Source organism: Cuculus canorus, chromosome 12 (assembly GCF_017976375.1).
Source record: "Cuculus canorus isolate bCucCan1 chromosome 12, bCucCan1.pri, whole genome shotgun sequence".
NCBI classification, from domain to species: domain Eukaryota; kingdom Metazoa; phylum Chordata; class Aves; order Cuculiformes; family Cuculidae; genus Cuculus; species Cuculus canorus.
In genome coordinates this window covers 18,337,308-18,358,909 of record NC_071412.1, presented here as the reverse complement: position 1 = coordinate 18,358,909, position 21,602 = coordinate 18,337,308, and the positions used below count along the sequence as shown (strand labels likewise).

The 21,602-nt window shown below is 44.3% G+C and overlaps 1 protein-coding gene across 1 annotated transcript in view; it reads left to right on the top strand.

Annotated features, from left to right (window-relative positions):
• Positions 1-21,602, top strand: part of PSTPIP1 (proline-serine-threonine phosphatase interacting protein 1) — a 53,170-nt gene that overhangs the window by 1,785 nt on the left and 29,783 nt on the right. Inside the window, exons 2-3 of the mRNA XM_054077602.1 lie at positions 14,529-14,629; positions 17,867-17,941. Of these exons, the coding sequence (XP_053933577.1) occupies positions 14,529-14,629; positions 17,867-17,941 (176 nt within the window). The remainder of the gene's footprint in view (positions 1-14,528; positions 14,630-17,866; positions 17,942-21,602) is intronic.

Below are 21,602 nucleotides of genomic sequence, written 5' to 3'. Positions count from 1 at the left end.
GAATAGACCTTTCACATTGTACTTGCTGTTTGTGCTTTCCTTCTCTCCACTTGCCCTTCAGGGTAAATCCTCTCCTGGTATGAAATAGGTGGGCAGATGCAAGATCTCATTTCAGCAAACCGCTTTCCTCCCAGCACTTCCAGGAAGCCCTCCCCGCCCCCACTCCAGATCTGAACAGTTAAAAACAAATGCAATGAGGAAATACTAAAGTTGATTTTGATGCTAAATCTAACTGTGTGCGACCACACCTACTCGAGACTCTCCAAGCCTTCTCTTTTGTATGGCTGCTCACTGCACCATCCAAGGCGTGGGGTAGGAGACAACCACAAACCAGTGCTACGCTGGGAGCATCAGCTTTTGCATTCTTGGCCTTCCTTTGAAAACGTGCCATCTGGCTTTTAGGACTGATGCATTTGGTATATCTTCTTTTCAAGATCTTGGTCTTTAGTGAGAAGAAAATGGGCAAATTGCATAGGCTGGAGCAGGGTTAGGGTGATTAATGCCAGTTTAGAGTCCGGCCAGGCCAGTTCTTCCTGGCTTTTCTTCCCTAAGCTTCTCCTCTGTGCTTAGTCACACTAACGTGACTATAATTCCAGCTTAGCTTTGAAGTGAACACCTTCTTTAAAGGAAAGCATCTTTGTTTTTAATATTGTGTGGCTGGAAATATTGTCTCACCGAGCTTGATTAACAGGGCAGAAATATATCCGGTAGCAGGATGGTAGGTTGGGCTATGCAATAACGAGTCTTTTAAAATCAAACCTTACAGGATATTGCACAATGTGGCAAAAGTGTGCAGTTTGTCCCAAAAATCGCAGGATCAGCAATTATTTTTGCATTCATAAGTGAGAGGGAAACGCTTCTGCATGGTTTGCTTCAGTGAGCAATTAAATCCTTTATTTGATTTGTACTGTGAGTGGAAACTGTTGTTATGATTAAAACTCAAAAAATATATTTGCACCACAGCCGATCACTCAGTACAGAGCCCTGAGCCCTAGAACCTGCCTAAGGACATTGCTGCACCCCCTTCTCCTGATGCCCTAAGCAACAGCTCCCTGCTCTTACCATCAGCAAACTCTGGGCTGGGCAGAAGTTTCCTTAGCACTTACTGCAATGTAAAGTACGTAAAGAAACCCTAAAAGCAGCCAATCTTCCCCAGCTCGCAGTGAAAGAGTCCTATCCATTCCTCCCTGCAGTTCCTCAATCTCAGTAAGAACAGCATGGGCTGTCTTTTAGGAAAACACAAATGGTTGCTCGTAATAGGTATAAATTTTAATTTCTCTTTTCTGTTATTAAATGTAGCAGCTTCACACTATTTTTTTTTAAATTTACTTTGTTTCGTAGCCTCTGCTAAACCCAGTGTGTTTTTAGTTACAGTTTTGGGTTTATACCCTTCACACGCTCTGTAATGGTTTAAGGCAAAGTTGTTCAAAGCCTCCACTAAAATGTGCTTCTTAGCAGAAGATTTCTATCCTCTGATAAAATTTTTTTTAAAATATCAGTGAGATGAAAGTACGAATCGATTTGATAGCCAGTGCTGGGCAGCGCCTGATGGATTAACATTTTGCTGGGCTGCTCTACCAACGTAACAGATGTTGCCTGTCTTCTCTAGCATCACATTAGACAGGCAGGTAAATTCTCATGTTAACAGGAACGTTACCAGCTAGTTTCACGTTAACAGGATCACGTAACAGTCAGAGATTTGAGCAACATTATTTTTTCTGTTACAAAAATACACTAACCAAGAAAATAATTTCCCTTCTGTCACAAATACTGAGTGTCTCTCTTAGACTCATTCTGTGTTCTTGTACTCATTGTTGCTTTTCCTCTGAAATTTTCATCATTGCCTTTTCCTTCTGCCTTATTTTTCTCCAGCACGCTGCTCAACTTTCCCATTGCAACCTTGTGGGATGCAGCTGTTTCTGGCCAAGAGGTGGGTAGGGCTCACTGGCATCATTTACTGGCTTTGCCTTACCCACCCGGCAAGGAGGAGAGAGGAAGACTTTCAAAGGAGGCATTTGAATTTTGGGGCAGGCTCCAAAGTGTCCAGAGCCGAGTAGGAGCAAATCTATTCCTTTGGCAGCTTTGACTCAAACTCAATGGCAGAGCCAATTCCAAAAATGTGTCACGAGCTCCTAAGGTGATTAGGATTTAAAAAAGAAAATGCTTAAATTTTGAAGTGCTTCTTCATTCTCAGATGTGGGATGAGATCAGGGCTTGTAGATTCTCACAGTTTAGACTGAAAAGCTCGAGTGAGCTGGAGATAGAGGCTAGCAAATGTGCTGCAGGCCTTGAACAGAAGATGGGAAGATCTGCCTCCCTGCCCTGCTGTGAACTTCTCCTTACCACATTCCTATCAAGGCAGTACCCGCGGTTACAGCCAGACACTACAGCAGTGGGAGCCATGGAGGGGCTTAAGACAAAGAGCCTATGATAAAAAAGATGCTTTCTTGATCTTCCTTGTTCTGACTTCAGGCTACATTCTACATCAGGTTCTAATGCAAAGCTGATTTTGTAGGTGAACCTCTTAACTGTTACTGGAGCTTTTTCACACGATGGTCTATTATATATGCTAAAAAAAATATAATTAGTTTCATAAATAAGAACTTCTAATGAGACGCTTAACTGTGATACGAGAGTGCAGAGATGATTCTAAAGTCACAGTAGAACCATTTTCTAGGCTTACTAGGCAATACACTGAAGCAATGCCATATCAACTGTTTACTCAAAAAAAGAAGCCCTTGCTATATCAGGAGCTCCCCTGCTTTCCTGTTGAGGTTACGTTCTGCAGAGCCTGCTGTTGTGAAGCAGGGCTGTGAGGGGGAAGCGAGACAGGGCAGGTTTGCCGTGAGGGCGGAAGCGGGGCTGATGAGGGCTCCGGGCAGCCCCTGCGCCCAAGGCACAGCTTCCCAGGCAGGGAAGGACCACACTGCTGAACCTTTAGCCCCGGCATCTCAGCTTTGCAAATGATTGCCCACCAAGCTGCATTGGGACTGGATTGCAGCAGTTGTATCTGTGTCTACTGACACAAGGCAAATGAAAGCAGACAATCTCACGGCACGCTGGCGCGCGGCCAGCTGCATCGCTCCCAACTCCAGAAAGCATGACTAGAGGCAGATGGATGGCTGAGGCCCTGCTTACACCTGGGACGAGTCACCACTAGTGGACATGTGTGGAAATAGGGAGTAAAGGAGGAACCCGCTTGGAAAAGTTGAACCAATTCCCCCAGCCGATGTCTGTTTGTTGTGAGGGCAACTTCATCTCCATGGAAGAGGCTGCTCTATTTTTTCTTACACATAATGTCTTTCCGCATTCCCCAGCCAACGTGGGAAGGTTGCTTATCTCACTGGGACAGCAAGAAGCATCCGTGAGGGGGGCAACCTCACAACAGTCACTGAAACCACAGGAAATCACAAGCAGAAAAACCGATCGGTTGTTGTGGCTATGGAAACACTGTTGCTTCACAAATCACTTCTGAGCAGAGCACAACGGCTAAAACGAAGCTCAAATGAACTCACTCCCATACCACAGGTTTTGGTAGCAAGGTTAAACATGTCAACGGCTACTTCCATCTCCCATGTTCCTAAAACACATCTGTGAGGAACCAAGCACAGCATATTTGGGGATTCTTATTTATGACAGCTTTAACTGTGCCATGAGTATCTGTTTAAATATGGAATAGGTGAGTCATTGACTCTTTTCACCCACACGTACACAGACACGTCCAACGAACACGACCTGGAGCTAAATGAGTATTTGTCACACATGGCTTTAAACGGATCCTGTGGATCTGTAACAACACTTCATGTAAAGACTTAACAGAGCATCCTCTGGTTTACTAAAGCAGCCTGACAAAGGTGCATTTTCAGACAGGAGACTCACAGAACAGCTGAGGTTGGAAGGGGCATTTTCCATCCAAGCCCCTGAACCAGCGCACGCCAGCTACAGCAGCTCCCCCCATCATGGTTTGAGTATGTCCAAAGATGGAGAAAAAAACCAGCAAAAAGCCAACCTTCTTAAACTTAAACAGAACTTATACTTCAATTTGTGCCCATTGCCTCTTACCCTTTCACTGAGTACTGCTGAAAAGTCCTGGTTCTGACTCCCCTACTCCCCCCTGCCAGTTTTATACACATTAAGCCAGCTCCTTCCACAGGCTGAGCAATCCAGGCTCTCAGCCTCTCCTCCCATGACAGATTCTCCAGGGGGAATCTCAGATTCTCCCTGTGACTCTCATTTCGACATATTTTTTTCCTCGCAAGACTGGGTGATTCATGACCCATCCCTTTCCTCCCCCAAGGCTTGCACTCCCACAGGGCAGCAGAGCAGAGCTGCACCACTTCTCCTTCTCCAAAGTTTACAGGCAGTGACTGGGGACAATGACCTTGTGCTACTTTGCAGGCACAGTGGAAGTCTCTGAATTTCAATTCAGATATACTCATTGCATACTTGTACAGAAGGCAAATTAGGCTGCTTCATAAACAGGTTTTTTGTGTGTTATTCTGCGGCTCCTTTGAGCTCGAAAGGACCTTTTTCTGATTCTGCTTTCCTGCTGTACTGCAGCAGGTAGATTCTGGATGGCAGGTGGCACAGGAAACACTTGTTTCATCTCCTGTTTAATCTAGATTTTTTCATAAAGCTTTTCCTAACACCCACAGTTCAATAACATATAAAGTTCACTGCATCATTTAGTGAGAATGTAGGGGTTTGAGGCTGGAGCAAGGTTAGAGCTGGGAGGCACAGGGATCACTCAGCTTAGGGCATTAAGGTTAAGACAAAAAATATGTTGAAAACATGCATCTAGATCCCAACAGCTTTTCAGTTCCCAAAACAACTGCTCCCTTACTATAAATAGAGTTTAGTACTTCTTCAAAGCGGTGGAAAAACGTCACTAAACAAGACTGAGGAATTGAGAAGTTCTGTACCTCTCAGTAAAACACTCTCAGTGCAACTTCATTTTTGTTTGAAATGAAAGACAGCAGTTGTTTACAGCCAGTCTTGAGAATGAAGAGAAAACTGAATAGCAAAGGGATCTGCTCAGGCTACCTTTGGGATACCAGATTCTGCTACTCCATCCAGAGCAAATAAAAAACCCAAACACAACATATTTTCTTTTTCTTTCTTTAAAGCAACAGCTTTTTCAAATGAGATGCTATTTGGTGCTGCTTTTAATTTGTCCAGGCCTAATCAATTCCTAAAAGGAAAGAAAAATAAAGAGTGGAGGTGAAGGAGAAAAGAAAATAGATGGTCAACAACACTGAGGTCTGAGTCTCATCGCTTTGTCCTATTTAATAGGTGCTGTAATTACTGCAGGGTTGTTAGTCAGGACCGACAAATAGACCTGGTGGAGCACCAGAAGGAAAGGAGGCACCTGCCACTGAAAGTGCTGCACGTTTGGTCAGGACTTGTGGTTTTGACAAAACCTTTTTTGCTGGAAAACAGTTTTAATGGAAGTAGAGGAGCTCTTTGGGAGGGTGAAATGTAGTCTTCAAAAGCCTTACATACATTTGCAGGACAGCAAATCTGTTTCCCACCCAGCTCTAGAAGTGATAGCAGTCTGTTTTGTACGAGAGGTGCTCATGAGAACATCAAACCCTCCTAAGGCAGATAATGCTGAAGCTCTTTGTCAGTGCAACGAGAATTTCATTCTTTCTGGTTAAAAGACAAGGCAATTTCAAGTGAATAAACAACCTGTGCGTGACAGTCAGGCTGATGCAACAGTGAACAGCTCAAAGGGTTCAACGGGACTCTGCTGGTGTAAGCCCTTAGCGTGCCGCCACTGACATAGGTCTTGCCCATTTCCTGTACCCTAGGAGCTTGCAGCAGGAAGGGGTACATCCAGCTAAACACCTCATCGATTGAGCAATTCCTAAAAAAGCAGAATTCATCAATTTTTAATTATTTTTTGTATAAGGCAGAAGAGCCATTTAGGCAAGTGTCTCTAGGAGCAAATACAGAGAAACGTCTCTCAAAAGGTAACATAAAACAGGCACAGTTGTCCCACCTGGACAAGCTGCTTCACTTTCCCTAAGAGAACACCCTCTCATTCCCCGCCCCCCCTTTTCTTTTTCAGAATTTCTATAAGGCTAAAGCTGATTTTCTCCTGCTGGATTGCACAATTCACCAGGACTTGGTGACACACCAAACTAACAGAGTGTAAGAATATGTTGCATCCTATTGAGTAACAGGATATGTTGAAAATCATTACTTTGGCCGTGAGGATCTCTTGTAAACTAGCAACGGTAATACATGGCTATCAGAACAGTCCTCACTAAGAGATGAACCGGCCCTTTAATTCATTTCCTTTGCACAGCAAGACTCTAGGAAGATTTCCTGGAGCTTTACCCTTCACTACGTGCCAGGAAAGACCACCAACAAAATGCCTGGCTCGATTATAGTGAAGCACAGAGCTTGGGTGCAGCAGTATCTTGTGTTTAGTGCCTTTTCCAGGACTGACAGGAAACAAATCTGAGTTTTCTAAGACAGGGAGGGGAAAGACACACAGTTTTACTAATGAATTAAGGTACCAGCTAAACAGGTCTGACTCCAGTGGCTCTACCTGACCTTTTGAACAATTGCCTCTGTGCCCGAGCGAGTCAGGGTTGTTTCATGCTGCCTCACTTACAGCGGTCTGGGACCCACCCCACAGTGCGTGCGGGAGGAGAGGAGCTCTTCTATAAAAGAGACCTGGAAGTGGATAAACTAAAGAAGAACAGAAGCAAAAATAAACTCTGAACATTATTTTCTATAAGACAGGAATATCCTCTACTTTTAAGATCCTATATCTCCTCACTTCACTTCCAGTTTCTCCTGTATAGCTAATATTATTCAATAAGGGGCTGACACAACATCTGATATCACCATTGGCACATTTACCTATAGGACTCCAGGAGGCAGTGAAGGGCAGTGTAAATGCTCACGTCAGGGCTCTCTCTTGGCTCCCAGAAAGAAGCCTCCTCACTTCATGGATGTAGCTGTTGTCTAACGTCACCACATGGAGAAAATACAAAGGGATGCTGCCACCTCAAGCCTGTGTCACCACGCAGCCACATCAAGCTCTGATTTAAAACTAGTGAGGGATTTTCTTTCCTCCTGTCCTATTTCTCATTATCCCCATCACAAAAACATTCTGGAAGTTTCTTGTATCTGAATTTCCTGAATGCATTTCTAGCATTTTGGCACATTTTTGCTTGTGATGCACATCTGGCTGCTGGCCCCTTTCTCCTTTTCCTAGCACAGAAGCATCAGAGGTTTGATCTGCTGGGCAGCAGGAGCAGGCCACATCCCAAAGGTGGTCAGAAACATCCTGAGGCCCTCACCTGCAGGAACTTCAGGTAAAGGCTGAAGTCAGTGGAAACTAGTGGAACGGGGCAAATAAGAGCACGAGCTGAGCTTGGTAGGATATGTGCAGCTCAAGAGAAGGTGCGTTGTTTTTACCGGCTGCCTTAAAATACCAAACACTCAGGAAAAACCAACAAATTATGGCCTCTTAGAATTAAAAGAGATGCTGCTTTCTTACTCAGTATGAAGAAGGTGGTCTTGTGAGAAAGGACGGCACAAGGTCTCCATTTCCAGACTTTGCTTGTGCCCTTTGGGGAAGGTTCCTGAATTGAGGCATTGCAAGAGACAGGCAAGCTGGGCAGCTGAAAGGAGGTGATTCTGTGGCTTGTCTCTGTAGCTCTGCTCCTGCCTTCCTAAAGGCAAAGCTCCTTCCATGTGATGTTTGAAAGAAGCTGAAAATTCAAAGACTGCTGTCACATTCTTCATTCTCTGGCTAAAGCCTGGAGGATTGGTTTTGTGATTAATGATGTTATGAGACGTAAAAAACCTGCTACGCAAAGCGAAGCAGAACATTTGCACTCTTCACAAAGAGACCAACAATTAAGCTACAGTTCTTCTTTCCTAGGAAATGTTGCACATTATCAGATTATTATTTAATCAAATTATTAAGAAGGGAAGTGAAACTGGAGCCAATAAGCACATGCAGCACCCTTTTATTAGGCTGGAACTGAGTCTTTGCAAGCCTGTTCCCTGTGTGCCATGAGTTTGCCAATCAACAAAGCACCTGCAGAAGTTAAGACGGCTTTTGTCTAGCTGTCACTTTGTGGCTATGCAAATCGGGGGGTAATTAAAATGTGAAGAGAGCCAAAGAACATGCTGTGACTCTAAGAATGCCTAATACATAACACATGAGCTGCCAGGACACCGGAGGAGCGTGAAGGCTCGGGAAGCTGAGGAGCAAATTCCCCTGTCAGCAAAACTCTAAACCAACCATTTCCTTCCTGGAGAAAACCTGCAATGTCATGGAGAGCAAGAGAACACTGGGAAGCCATTGGTTCACTCAGTGTCACCAGTTTTGCAATGATACCATGAAGTTTGTGAAATGCCAGTTTCAGTTTGCTTCCGAATATCCTAGCTGCTGCGGAGTAGAAGCCTGATGAGGATCTCTGTGGTTCCCTGGCTTACCTCATTACAGGGGGAAGTGCAAGACGGCAATCTAGCAGCTCAACCATGTGAGTGCTACAAATGCAATGACTTTTTCCTTCTGACTTTTGAAGGTCCCATCCATGGTTCACATCTATGCTATGTCTGGCAATAAATGCTCTTTGGTCCCCATGAAGAGTACTGCATCGCAGGTTTAGGTAACAAAGCCCGCAGGGAAATTGCAGACTAAGCCTCATGTTGTAAAGGCCTGAGTCAATTCCTGATGTTAACACAAGGGTCCCAAGATAGTCATCTATACACATCTATAAACATTTATGTTTCTAAGGTGCAAAGAGTGGATTTACAAGAAATGATACAAATGTTACATGGCCAGCTCTGCCCCACCTGCTCTTCCTTGCTTTTTTCTGCTTATGTGCAAAAATAATATCTTTTTAAAAAAAGTATTATTTTTTTTAAGTCATGTAAATTCTGTAGTTGGTCCAATCCTGGAAAGCATGAGCAACCATCACATTCCCATCCATTCCAAGCACCTCCAGGCAGTGAGAAAAAGGAGCTCTTACACAGCACAGCAGTATGCAGCACGGATTCATGCTTTGAAACTCACAAACCACTTTGTTGTCACATGAAAATTTACAGAAAAGGACTCCGATCGCACCAAGCTTTGGTCAGAGGAGACTGTTTCAGTTGGAGGCTTCAGCTGCAATGCCCCTCTGTGCTGGGCACTCAGGACCTTCCCCATTTATGTGCTCGCTGATAATTACACTGCCCAGCTGGGTTTGCAGTTGCTAACACATTCCCAGGACAAGGGTCAGGCTGAGAACCTGGGGTTTTGTTTTGAAAAAAGGCTCTTTCCAGTCTCACTGTTGTAGAGCCGAACTAGGCCAGCATCTCACGTGACATGAAGCAATACCTAACTACCCACGTAAGGGCCAGGCACCCCTCCTCAGTGTCACAGCTGAGCTGCAGTGGGGATCTAAATGGTCACCTGGATGTCAGATACACAAACCAGCAGTGCTTACTGCTATCCCTTTGTATTTCACTATTTATTTCAGAGAAGCTTGGGCGGTGCAGAAAAAGAGCAGTAAACTTCCCCAAACACTTGAAAGGCCACGACACGGCAGGAAATATTCAGCCCAGTCAAAGGTACTTTGAGATTATAAATCACGTTGGACTGCCAGCTGCGAAATCTGTTTGCAGCTCATCTACAGTAAACGCTTGGCCCTTGACAGAGCACTTGACAAGGAGAGCAGCAGCTCAAGAGATCAAGATGAAGAAAAACCCTTTTGAAGCGGTACCCGTACACACTGGTACGATGCAGTGATACAACTCATTGGTATTACTCAGAACAACTAATGTGCAATCCAGGACTGAAATATCTGGTATGATATGACTGTGGGTAGCGACGATTTCTTTCTGACAGTTGAAAGAGATATTGGCAGAATGATGCTTGTTCAAAGCTGTGTCCCCTCTTCTCTCTAAATGTCCTCCTCACACCAGCAGTTAATTCATTTTCAAACATGTAAAAATGAATCTTAAGTTTTCGTTTTACTTAAATTCTCGAGAGCTTACCATAACCAAACCAGGTAAGCCAGGATGTAAAAGGAGTTTGATTTAAAAAAAATTCCAAAGATCCTCATGGCAGATTCAGTTTCAATTTTTTTCCTCTCTTTTGAAAATCTGGATCAGCCACAGTTCCCAACTGTGATCAATTCATGTCACTTCTGAGCATTAGTAGTTGGATGGGCAACAGCGTACAATTTAGGAAGCGCTTTGCACACAAGCCTGGATATTTTTGCTTCAGTTCAGTCCACTGTAATAGCTGTTTACCAAAAACATGCTTCAGTAACCAGATTTTAGTCTTTTCTACTTGATATTATAACAATTATAACACATCCTTGTGGCTTCAAAATGTAGATAAGGGGACACCTTATCACTCCTTAGAGCTCCCATAAAGGAGATTGTAATAAGGTGCGTATTGGTCTCTTCTCCCAAGTAACAAGTTATAGGCTGAGAGGAAATGGCCTCAAGCTGCACCAGGGGAGGTTTAGATTTGATATTAGGAAAATTTTCTTTTCTGAAAGAGTGGTGAAGCACTGGCAGAGGCAGTGGTGGAGTCTCCATCCCTGGAGGGGTTCAAAAAGTGTGTAGACATGGTTTAGCAGGCATGATGGGGTTGGGGCTGACAGTTAGATTGGATGATCTTAGAGGTCTTTTCCAACCTCAATGATTCTATGATTTTATGCTCAGTCTTCAAAAAGCCTTGCAGTACCCTCTGAACACTGGCAGCACAAGGTTCGGGGAAGAGACACGCCGTGAGGCCGATTTGCAGCTAGTTAAAGACTCCACACTTAGCGCGAGGTTGCTCAGCTTTGTGCCACCAGGAGGTAAAAAGAAACTACATCTGCCTGCAGCTACCTTCCTATGGAACTTTCTGCCCTCTAGGCAGGGAACTGACACCATCAGTTTCCCACTTGCAGCCTTCCTCACCAAACCAAATTCTCCCCCTCATGGCAGCAGAAACCAGCTCAAGGCCAGCCATGAATAATCTCTCCCACAATTACCTCCCACTGTTTACCTGCGTGATTGCTTGTGGAGAAACTTCCACCAGACGGAATGGCGCAGTCCCAAGGCACCTGTTCTCTAGAACAGTGCTAATGGAAGGCAGCAGCATTGTTAAGCCTCAAAGGAAAAAAGAAACAGGAAAAAGAAAGCACATCTCACTATGCTCACTGCCGACTCCTCTGCTCGCAGTCTTCCATGCCTCTTTCAAATACTCTAGGAAAAGCTATTCTGGTTAAACTAGAGCATGAAATTTGTGTTTTTCAGTCATACTCCCTTTCACATTCCTTTCATCTCCAGAGCAACAGTGTTGCTCATTGCACCAGAGGGAAGCAACTTCTGTAACTGGGAAGAGAAGAGGAGATGCTGCCTCTCCATGAGCTGTAATTCTCCCAGAAGGAAAACCTCGGGCTGAGGGGCAGAGCCCAACACATATGGAAGAGTCTCGGGACAATATGAATCTGCCTGCAACATTGAAATCCTTTTGTCAAGCACTGTCTTACAAGTGATTACAGGTCTGCTGGACAAGACAGATTAACTAATCCTTTTTACTAAAATTACAGGGACTAAATCCTCTTTCACAGTTGCATGCGCTTTGACTGAATGGAATCACACTGTCGGCAATGAGTCAAATCACCCTGTCCCAAGCAGCTACCTAGATTTTGTTATAAACAAATTAGGTTTTACACAGCAAACAAATACATTTATTATTTAAACCATTTTTTCTAATTCCTTAAAGAATAAAATAGATCTTTGATTATTCATTAGTTCCTATAATCCTTACAAAGTCCCAGCTGAGAAGTGCAACTTTCACAGCCTTTACAAAACCATTCAAGGCAAATGTTAATTATATCACAAAATAGTAAATGGAAATGAGAATAAGACAGCTTATCAGGACTAGATAGTTGTTTAACATGATACAATCTTGCTGTCCTGATTGTCTTGACAAACAGAATGTGGAATCTGTTATGATGCTATACAGGAAATCCTTAAGAGGTCAGAGAAGAAAACCAAACCAGGGCTGAACAGACAGAGCAGGAGAAGAAGAACTGTAAACTGGGCAAAGACAGCCACCGCGGGGAGACGCTGGTGCCTTGTGCCAAAATGGAAATGCCTAGGCTAGAGGAAGGATTCTCAAGAGCTGGTCGCAGGATTGATTTTATTCAGTATATTCATTTCAGATACTGGCATAAGACATAAAGGATGGGCTGGAATCAGCTGTTGTTGAAAGCAATAGGTAGAATGAAATATTGTACAAGAAGTACACGATGCCCCTGGAAACATCAGGAAAACTGGTGTTTTGGCTTTGAGATCCTGTTCTGCCAGGGGTGACCACGTGCATCAGATGAGCCTAAGGCAGTCCTGTCTTTTTCCTGTGGTTGCAACAGTAATAACAGTGGATCCATTGCACTCTCTCCATATTCTTATCATCTTGCCTGGCTCTGTAGTGCAGATACTTTGCAGGTAGGGCATTTGTCTATGTCTCTCGTGAACCATTATCCTACTGTCATTCCTTTCTCCCCACAGCTCCCAGTAAGTGTGTCCATTAGGGAAGAAGGAATTACTGCTGTCAAGAAACTGTAGCACTAGAAATGTTACTACAATCTGTAGGCTTACAAAGATTCTCTGCAGAAATTTATCCTAGCTCTTAAAGAAGCAAAAACCACGCTCCCATGCCTGCAAATCTCCACAGAAGCCATCCGGCCTGGGTGAGCAGCACTGAGGCTGCCATTGGCCACCACCACTCATCCCCAGAGCTCGCCCTATTCCTCTCCCGTGCCAGCAGTAAGTGAACAAAGCCGCAAGCTCAAGCGTCCAACAGTTGCTTGCCAGAGGATCCTTCCCAAGTCCCAAAGCTGAAACAGCTGTCTTCCTCACAGTTATGGTGGGAAGCAATAAACTAATGTGGTTATTAAGCACTAACTGCTTTGGGGACAGCAGAGAGATGTGTAAACTGTATTCGGTTCATATATAAGCACTTGTATTGTACATAAACTGCTCAAGGGAAGGAATGTATTAATTCTCTTTATGGTTACACAGTCCGTGATTTTACCACAATGCTGTAACATAAAGCTCAGACAACATCCACCACTACATTTTCAATAACATTGCCACTGTGTATTGATCAAATGAGGCTCTCAAAGTAAAAACGGCTTGTCCTGATCCTGCTGTGAGTCCATGGGAGGACCAGAAGTAGAGCACATCCTCTCCCAGTGCCACACGCAGAGCAGGTCACACCTTTACACCCTTCCCTTTCTGGGCTCCTAGCATTTCCTCAGCAGTGCACTGACTTTATTGTGACTCTGATTTACCATTGCTACAGTGATTCTGGAAGCTGGGAAAAAGAGGTCCGAGACTGTTTTTCTTCTCATTACTCGGATATTTTTGTTTAAGATGCTCTGATGGCTCATGAGGGCAGGGATAAGCCTGGCGCCTGCACTTGTGCGATGGGGAGGGACCCGCAGTCCTAGACCACAACAGAGGAACTTGGCTCTGAGCCGCAAAGAGTGTGGAGCTGTGGTAGGAGATAAGAGCCCTCCCTAGCTGTGGGGTAGCAATCCCCACCCAGGTCCCTGAGCTCTCCTGGCTGGCCGGAATCACAGACCCCTTGGCCGGCTCAATCTGATTTGTGGGGTCTAGGACAGGCTGCAAAAATACCCAAAGGCACAAGTGAATCCAAAGTATTGCACAAGACATTGGGAGGTGAAGGCAAAAGCAAGGGCAGCAGCACACACTGGCAAGTGTCTCAGAAACACAGACTTTCCATTTCCCGCAGATCCTACAGCCACATCCTAAGCTCTCCACATGCCCGTCATCAGCTTTTTCTTTTTTTTTTTAATGAAACCCTCTCGTGTTGAATTTACACCAGAGGCAGACTGACCCAAACAATGAGAACAGTTGTTACAGCAAACTCAACAGAAGATATAACAGTGCATCAGAACCCAAGTGCTGTCTATCGGCTGTCTCCCTGTGCTGTGAAATCTCCACTAAAACACCCAACTCCCTGGCTGGGTGCCACAACAACTCCCCCATGTATTGATATTTGTAAGAGCATAAGATTTCTTCACTTCTCCAGTCACATCTAGATAGCAGGTCAGCGTCTCACCGAGAGTTCTGTTGCAGTGAGTTGACTCTGACCAGTCTTTTAAGCAAAGGTATGGTAAGAGGAGCTGTTGCCCTTAAGAGCTACCATCCATCTCTGCTCTGCAAAGATCCCCCACCCAATGCTAAACATGACTTCCCCAAAGGGAGGATAATGCTGCACACAGCAAGGTTTGTGATCCACTTCACTTTAAAAATCAAACATGATTTAATTAGAATTTTTATGTATTTTCATGTTGGAGAAACCTTGCCTATATATGTGCCCTTAGCCCTGCCCCAGCTGCTGTTGCCTTTGCTCTGGGCAATCTAAAAGTCCATTTGGATTTTCCAGAAAGTTCATTTGCTGTGCATGACTGACAACAGGCATCTGTTAAGCCTGCGAACTACTCGCACAAATGAGCTCAACTCTATCTTTCTGTCTTCAGTGCAAGGAGTTCACCTTACACACTGGCTATGAGGTGCTCGTACAGCGGCTGTTGGATGGGCGGAAGATGTGCAAAGATGTGGAGGATCTGCTCAAGCAGAGGTAAGAAAACCAGAGTGAAAAAAGTGTGAATAGCCTCTGTTTTCTCTCCCCTTTGGCATGCGGAAAGGAACAGTAGGCTGTTTCTGAATTTGTTAGCGATGCTAGTTTATATGGTAAACGTGAGTGATTTGACCCCCAGCCTTTTGATACGATTTATGAAGGTAGATAACAAAATGAAGTTACAAAGATTTGAGAAGAGAAGGTTGAAAGAATAAGAAATCCAGAGCTCTGTTAAGAGGTCGTTGTTAGTCCAGAATCACGCAACAGCACATACATCCACAAGTGGCGCTACTGAATTTCCACTTTTACAGGGAGCAAGTAACTTGCACATTGCTCTTTCTCTTAAGCATGCTGTTGCCACAGGCACTGCTTCAGTTTCTCACAACTACCAAACCCAGGCTATTTTTCAAATACAGACAAACCTACAGAAGATGCTACCAAAGCCTTTCTCAGACACCAAACAGCCCACGCTGTTCGCCAGCCTTGCCAGACTTTGAATAACAATGTCGTAGTCTATGTCCATCCTCTACATGCTTTGTTGGTGCCCCTCAGCAACGCCTATGGACAGCTGATGCTTTTGTGGGTGAGAAATACATATTACACAGCTGCTCTGACTCCTTTGCCATTCATTTTTTGTACTTCTTACTTAGAAAAAAATATCTGACCTTTGGTTTTGGTTTTAACTGTCTGGGTTTCAACATGTAGCATGAGGCACATAAGTGCTCCTGCACAACCGGTAAGAAAGACCACACAATACAGATTATGTATTCAGCAGGTAAGAGTTCATCTCTTATCTCTCTAGAGTGGTTCTCCTCAGAACCCTCTCCTTATGAGCATTGCTCTGCCTTCCTCAGCCACAGCCCTGCTTTTTCTTTTGATGCTGGCCCCACTTAGTTTTCTGGGTATACGTTGGTTTTCTGAAGGCTACTTTTCAAGCACTGGGACTTTCATGGGGGAGTGAGCTGTCAAACTGTACGTTCGCTATCTCAAAGAGCATGAACTGTCTCCTACCAAAATCTGAAGCTATTTGAAGCTTTTCTTGACCATCAGTGGAAATGTATTTTAGCACCACATGTCACATAGTCCTCAAGTCTCATCTGCCTATTTGTAGCGTATTAAAATAGCTCCTTTGTGACTCATAACAGAGATTAGAATTACACTGCAGGCTCCAGGCAGACTCTACCCTGCAGCACGTAGCTGGTGTCACCTACTTTTGTGTTTCCTCAACAACTCAGAGAAGTTTCAGTAAGCCGCAGGATAAAAGTCTTCCTGGGTTTTGGTGGAGGCACAAAGGACTTTCCACAAAGAAGAAAGAATATACATGCAGTCTGAAAGCTACAACAACAAATGTTTCCATGACATTTTGTGCTCCCCCAAAGCATTCCAGTGAGCGTGTACGTGTGTGCGTATCTGTGTGTGCACATACCGGCCGGGGGAGGCAGTGGAGGAGCAAAGATAGTGGGCGCTGAGCTGCAGAAAGCAGTATAGTTTCCAGTTTATTTCCGAAAAATGCATGTTTCATTGTCTTTGTGTCATTCATGGGAATGATCTCGGAGGAGATCAAAGCATGGGATGAGTCCTTTTTCCTAGAAGGTATCCTATCATGGTCTTGATGCCGGAATTTCAACAGGGACTCCAAAAGCAGCTGCCCTGAAACCAACTGCCCTGGCTACACGAACACTATCAGTTTGCCACACAGGTCAGTCACTTTAGCTCACAAATACCTCTGCCTGGCCAAGAGGATGGCATAAAAGACTGAGGAGTGAGAAAGCAGTTGTGTTCCAGAACAAAGCCCTGTATTTGAAACACAAAACCTGTTACAGCTCTCAACGGCTGCAAGGAAAACTAGAAGCCATGTGTAAGAGTACCTGAAAGTAGGAAAGGCAGCACCAAGATGTGAAAAGCAACGTCTCTGACACAAAAATGTTTTGTTACTAAAATCAGAAGAAAAACAATCTATTCTTCTTCTGCAGCATTCTTAGTCTCTAGGTTTTCTTTCCATTTTGACAGCATCTCATTCACCTAACAGGAAAATACAGCAGTACCTCTGTGGCCTGGCACCATATTTTGCACCCCGTCCTTCTAGAAGGAAGCCCAAAGCAGTCACATACGACTGTGACTCACTAAAATGCAGCAATTTCTACTGCAGGATGACAGCAATTAACTAATTGCACATGCAGTGTTAGGCACATGGAAGCCAGAGACAGAGGCCACAAACAGCCTCTGCTCCCAACAAACCAGTGAGGTTGCACCACAATTCCTTTCTCGAACACAGAAAATGTTTCTCTAAGGTGCCAGGTCTCAGGCTCAAGGCTGCTTGAAATGCTTTGAAACACCTTTGGATAACCGGACCCCAAACAAAATCCCTTCTTATATCCTAGCACCAGCCTACCTGTTCGTTATTTACCATTGGCTGTTTAATAGTTTTTTGCAGGTGCTCAAAGGCTGAAAGCTCAGTTTTGCCCTAGTCTTGCACCCAGGAGAAAGGAAATAACACATTTAGCACATATTCTTACTATGTGCTATGTCTTCCAGAGCTGGGGGAGGAGAAATCAGCAAAGAAAAAATTGTTTTACTTTGTTAACCATAGAAACAGAACTTCTTTCCTGAGTCACCAGTTCCCCATTGGGTGAGAAACAGTATCACATTGCCCCCTGCACAGAGCTGTCACAGCCTCACCTTACATGTAGCCGGGCTCCTTCCCCCTCTGCCTCCACTGCAGCTGCTCCAGCAGCACCTCCTGTCTCTAATGGTCAGAATTTTCCTGCTCTTCCCAGCTCCTATTTATTCAGAGCTTCTCTATAAATGAAAATTTAAAGTGAAATCCTATGGATGCTACTTTTCACTCTCCTTCCAGCCTCCATGTCGATGGGTCAAGTCAGATGTCATCTTTCAGGTTTCTTTTGCAAAAGAGGCTTTTTGTTTTCCTGAGCATCCTCACTGCACTGCTGTACACCTCTTCTTCTAATAGAATCCAACCTTTTTGGGACAGAATTGTACACAGCACTCCAGAGTCTAATCACAGCCATGCAGATGGGCATTCATTTTCCCTCATTTATTCTAGAAATAGCTCACGTGGAATGTTTTAGAGGTACCTGACAGCAACAGAACTGAGGGAAGAGAGAAATTAAAGAAATGGTATTTCTCATGTTTAATACCTCAGATACAATTACAAGGTTTGTGTAAATGTTATCTTGGTACTGCTAAGGCAAATTGAACAAGTTTTTCTTTTAACAGAGCACAAGCAGAAGAGAGATATGGGAAAGAGCTGATCCAAATTGCCCGAAAAGCAGGAGGACAAACAGAAATCAAGTAAGAAAATCTTTTATTACTCATGCAAATGAATACGCACTAAATGAATAGTACAACATCAAACACCCGTGTTTCGCCTATGACTGGGGTCCTAAGCTGCTCACTCCAGTGCATTCTGCAGCACTCCACAACGTACAGGAAAAATGGGGAAACACCACGCTCCTTCAAAGCAGGATTCACAAAACCTCTATTTGGGAATTGCCAGTAGGTCCTTACTGAGCTTTAATTTCAGGATTGCTAACAGTGTTTAATATTTACTTCCAAAACCAAATTGAGTGATGGAGAAAAAAGAAAAGGAAGAAGCTGTGAAACGTTTAGGATGGTGGCTTGGCAATGCTGGGAAGCTGGGTGGGCACTGAGAGACTGTGACAGAACAAACCCAAAGTGCCGAGGCACCAAAAATCAACTTCTGCAGCAGGAAAAAGGCTTAGCTTAGGAATACAAACTTTACACCTCTTTGAAGGGACTTCATTTGAGACAAATCAATGGAAGTGTATGATGTGTATTTTTCTCTGTCTTCTCTGCTGCTCTCTTAGATTACGGATAAATTGTGTTGGGAGGGAAAGATATATGCCAGCATGGAATTTAACTTAATAAATGCTGCTGATAAACGGCTGCTATTATTGATGGTAGCAGCAATAATAAGACATTTAGTCATTATTGTAACAAGTAATAATACAGTAATAAGGTGGCAGAGGATGAAGATTTGGGGTCACAGAAGACAAATCTGAAAGAGAAGACCTCAATCTAAACACAAAACAGCTCTATTGATCCCTGGAGGCTTCTACCCTCATCCATCCCATATCTCATTTAATTGCAGTCTACTTTTTATGTTGATTTATCACTCTCAGTGTGAGCGTGCTTTCCTGTTCATACTTTATAGGAAACCCTGACCTCAAACCCTTGCACCACCATGGCATGTAAGTGCCAGGCAGTCACCTGTGGCAAGGGCTGTTGATTCAGCAGTGGCACATCCAGGCCGACAGGGAAACTGTTGCATTAACCCAACCACCTGATAGTGCGGAGAGCACTGAGGCTCATGCCAAAGAACGTGCAAGTCTGTTTGACCCTGCTGCTCCATCTCTCCCAGAGTAACGCAATAAGGTACCACAAGGTTCCTAGCAAAGGCTGCTGCCTGCCCGCTGTCTCAATTCACAGACCTAATCAGAGAAATGGAAGGAGAAGAAAAACTATTTTGAAATTAAAGTAGCTAATTAAGGATGGATTGCTTCTTCCCAAACCAAAGGCTGAGATCAGCATTCTGGGATTAACGAAAGGCGCCACCTAAACTTCTTTATTGCCGTCACAGGGCAGGCAGAGCAAATGTGTTCTGAAACAGCCAGCTTTGGCTGCCCCTCTGTGACTTTGTGGATAATTCACAGGCCTGACTTTTCCTAAGAGATTATAAGAGCTTGATTTAGAGGCAGAGCCAAGTCCCAGAGCTGGGATATGGATCCAAGTTCCCCCAAAGTTGGGGGAATTTTGGACTCTGGCCTGGCTCCACTTTGATCCAGTGATTTTATAGCTTGGCATAGAGAGAAGGCTGAATGTACCAACAACACACACTGCAGAGTTGATTTACTGTGTTTCCATAAACCCGTGCCTGGTCTCAGTAGCGACCAGCTTTGTGCTGATATTTTTATCAGAGTTCATGTCTCACTAGCTGTTCTGAAACAGAGAGAGGATACTTTGCTGTCTGCCATCCAGCATCCTCTGGCTGTTTAAGAAGTTAAACAGGTGGGCAGTGAAGGGCATTTGCCCAGAGTAAACACTCGGAAATCAAAGGAAACTAGGGTCTGTGGATGACTCACAAAAATGAAAGATTTGGTTTTAATGCCTTAAAATTCTTGACATGCAGCTTTGGGTAGTAGTATTTCTCAAATAACATCTAACAAAGGCACTGTGCAGGCATTTGTCCCTAAAACTTGCATTTGACAATCCTCAGGGAAAAAAAGAGGCTTTTTTTTACAGAACCTGCTGTGCCGTGCTGTGCATTGCAGAGGAGCAGGAATTACGAATTTTAGATCACCCACTCATTTTCTGGCTAATGCAAAATTACCATCTTCTAGCCTTACACTGCACCAGGCAGTGGCGAGCACCGTAGAAAAGAGTTCTCTCCCAAGCTTCTCCTGTATTTTGAAAGCTTTTAGTTCTAGTTTGGAATCAAAATAAGAAAAATGTCAATATTTTTTTCAAGTTCTTCCCTTTTCCCCAAACTCATGCTTCAGCTGGAGAAAATTGGTGAACTCAGCTACATGTAAAAATAGATTCAACTGCCCATTTTTATCTACTGAAAGACACAGTTGAAGAAATATGCTGCTGACTCAAAAGAAAGGTAAAAGGGGAGGCTTGCTGAAATATAACAGCAACTCTGGGACCACCCACCATGGCTTTGAGAAAGAGTGAGGTGACAGCAGCCATCAGGTTTCCATCCTGTATGCTGTCCAGGGCTCCTTCAGCATCCCTACTGCTCCTCTGGTGGAGAGCTGACCCCTCAGAGCACGGCACTATTCCGTACAAGCCAGGGCTGGACTACGACATTTCACTACCGAGTATCAGCAGTGCTGTAGCATCCTGACCTGGGAAAAGAGGGCAGCATTGTGTCTCTGCAGGCTCCTTCACACCAGAAATGTGAGGAATCACTTTGACCTTGGAGCTAGCAGGGGGCAAGTTTTTAGCACTTGGTTTCAGTGAGGTCCTCACTGTTCTTTTCAAACCAGTATTGGAAATGGCCATGGTGAGCCTAGAGCTGCAAAAACAAAACTAAAAGCAGAGAGGCAGATGCTGCAGTGAGGAGGACGTGCTGCAATCACTTCTTATTTTATCTTTTATTTTTTAAAAAAAAAGCAAAGACAGGGTTTCTAAAAGAAGCCGGTGCTGGTTACCATGGACGTAGCAAACAAACGCTCCAGCTTCCGGCTCAAGAAATAGAAGTTCCCTGTAAGTACTGCCGAACAGCCAAAGAACACAATCATTCAATAGTCCAGCCTGATTCAAACAAATTTAGATATTCTGGCTGCTTGCCCTTGCCTCGAGTGCTGCAGCGGGGAGAAACTGCTTGCTATAGCAAAGGGTCACACAGGCTCAGACTAAAATCCCTTCAGTCTAATATCCTGTCCTCAATACTAGATCCCAAGGGAAGAGGAGAAGAACAGGGCAAGCATATGAGGATATTTCTTCTAAATAATCTTCCAGCCTTGGCAACTGGTAGTTCAGGGCTGCAGAAGCTTTGCATGTAATAACCCCCAGGGGAGCTTTCCTGTGTCGTCTTCTTATTTGAAACCCAGAAACATTTTAGCACCCACCGAGTCTGAAGGTAAAGCAATGCACTTCCCTGTCAAGTGCAGAAGTGCTGTGTTCTTTGTTGATTTTCAGCCCACCTCACCACTCTTCCCGTGTTGGATCAGACACACGCGAACAGAGACATCAGCTGCAGTGGGATTCCCAATGCACATCTATACTGGTGAGCTGCAACCCCACTGCTGGTTCCTTCATACACACACAGGTCCATAATAACACCAAAGCTATGGAAAAGGTTGGATGCTTCTTTCAAGCTCATCTCCTGGATGTGCCAGCATGGTCATGGATGGAGGCCATACCTGGGAATACAGGTAGCTGGGAAGTCTTAGGGAAAGCTCTGGGAGGACAATAGGGATCTTGA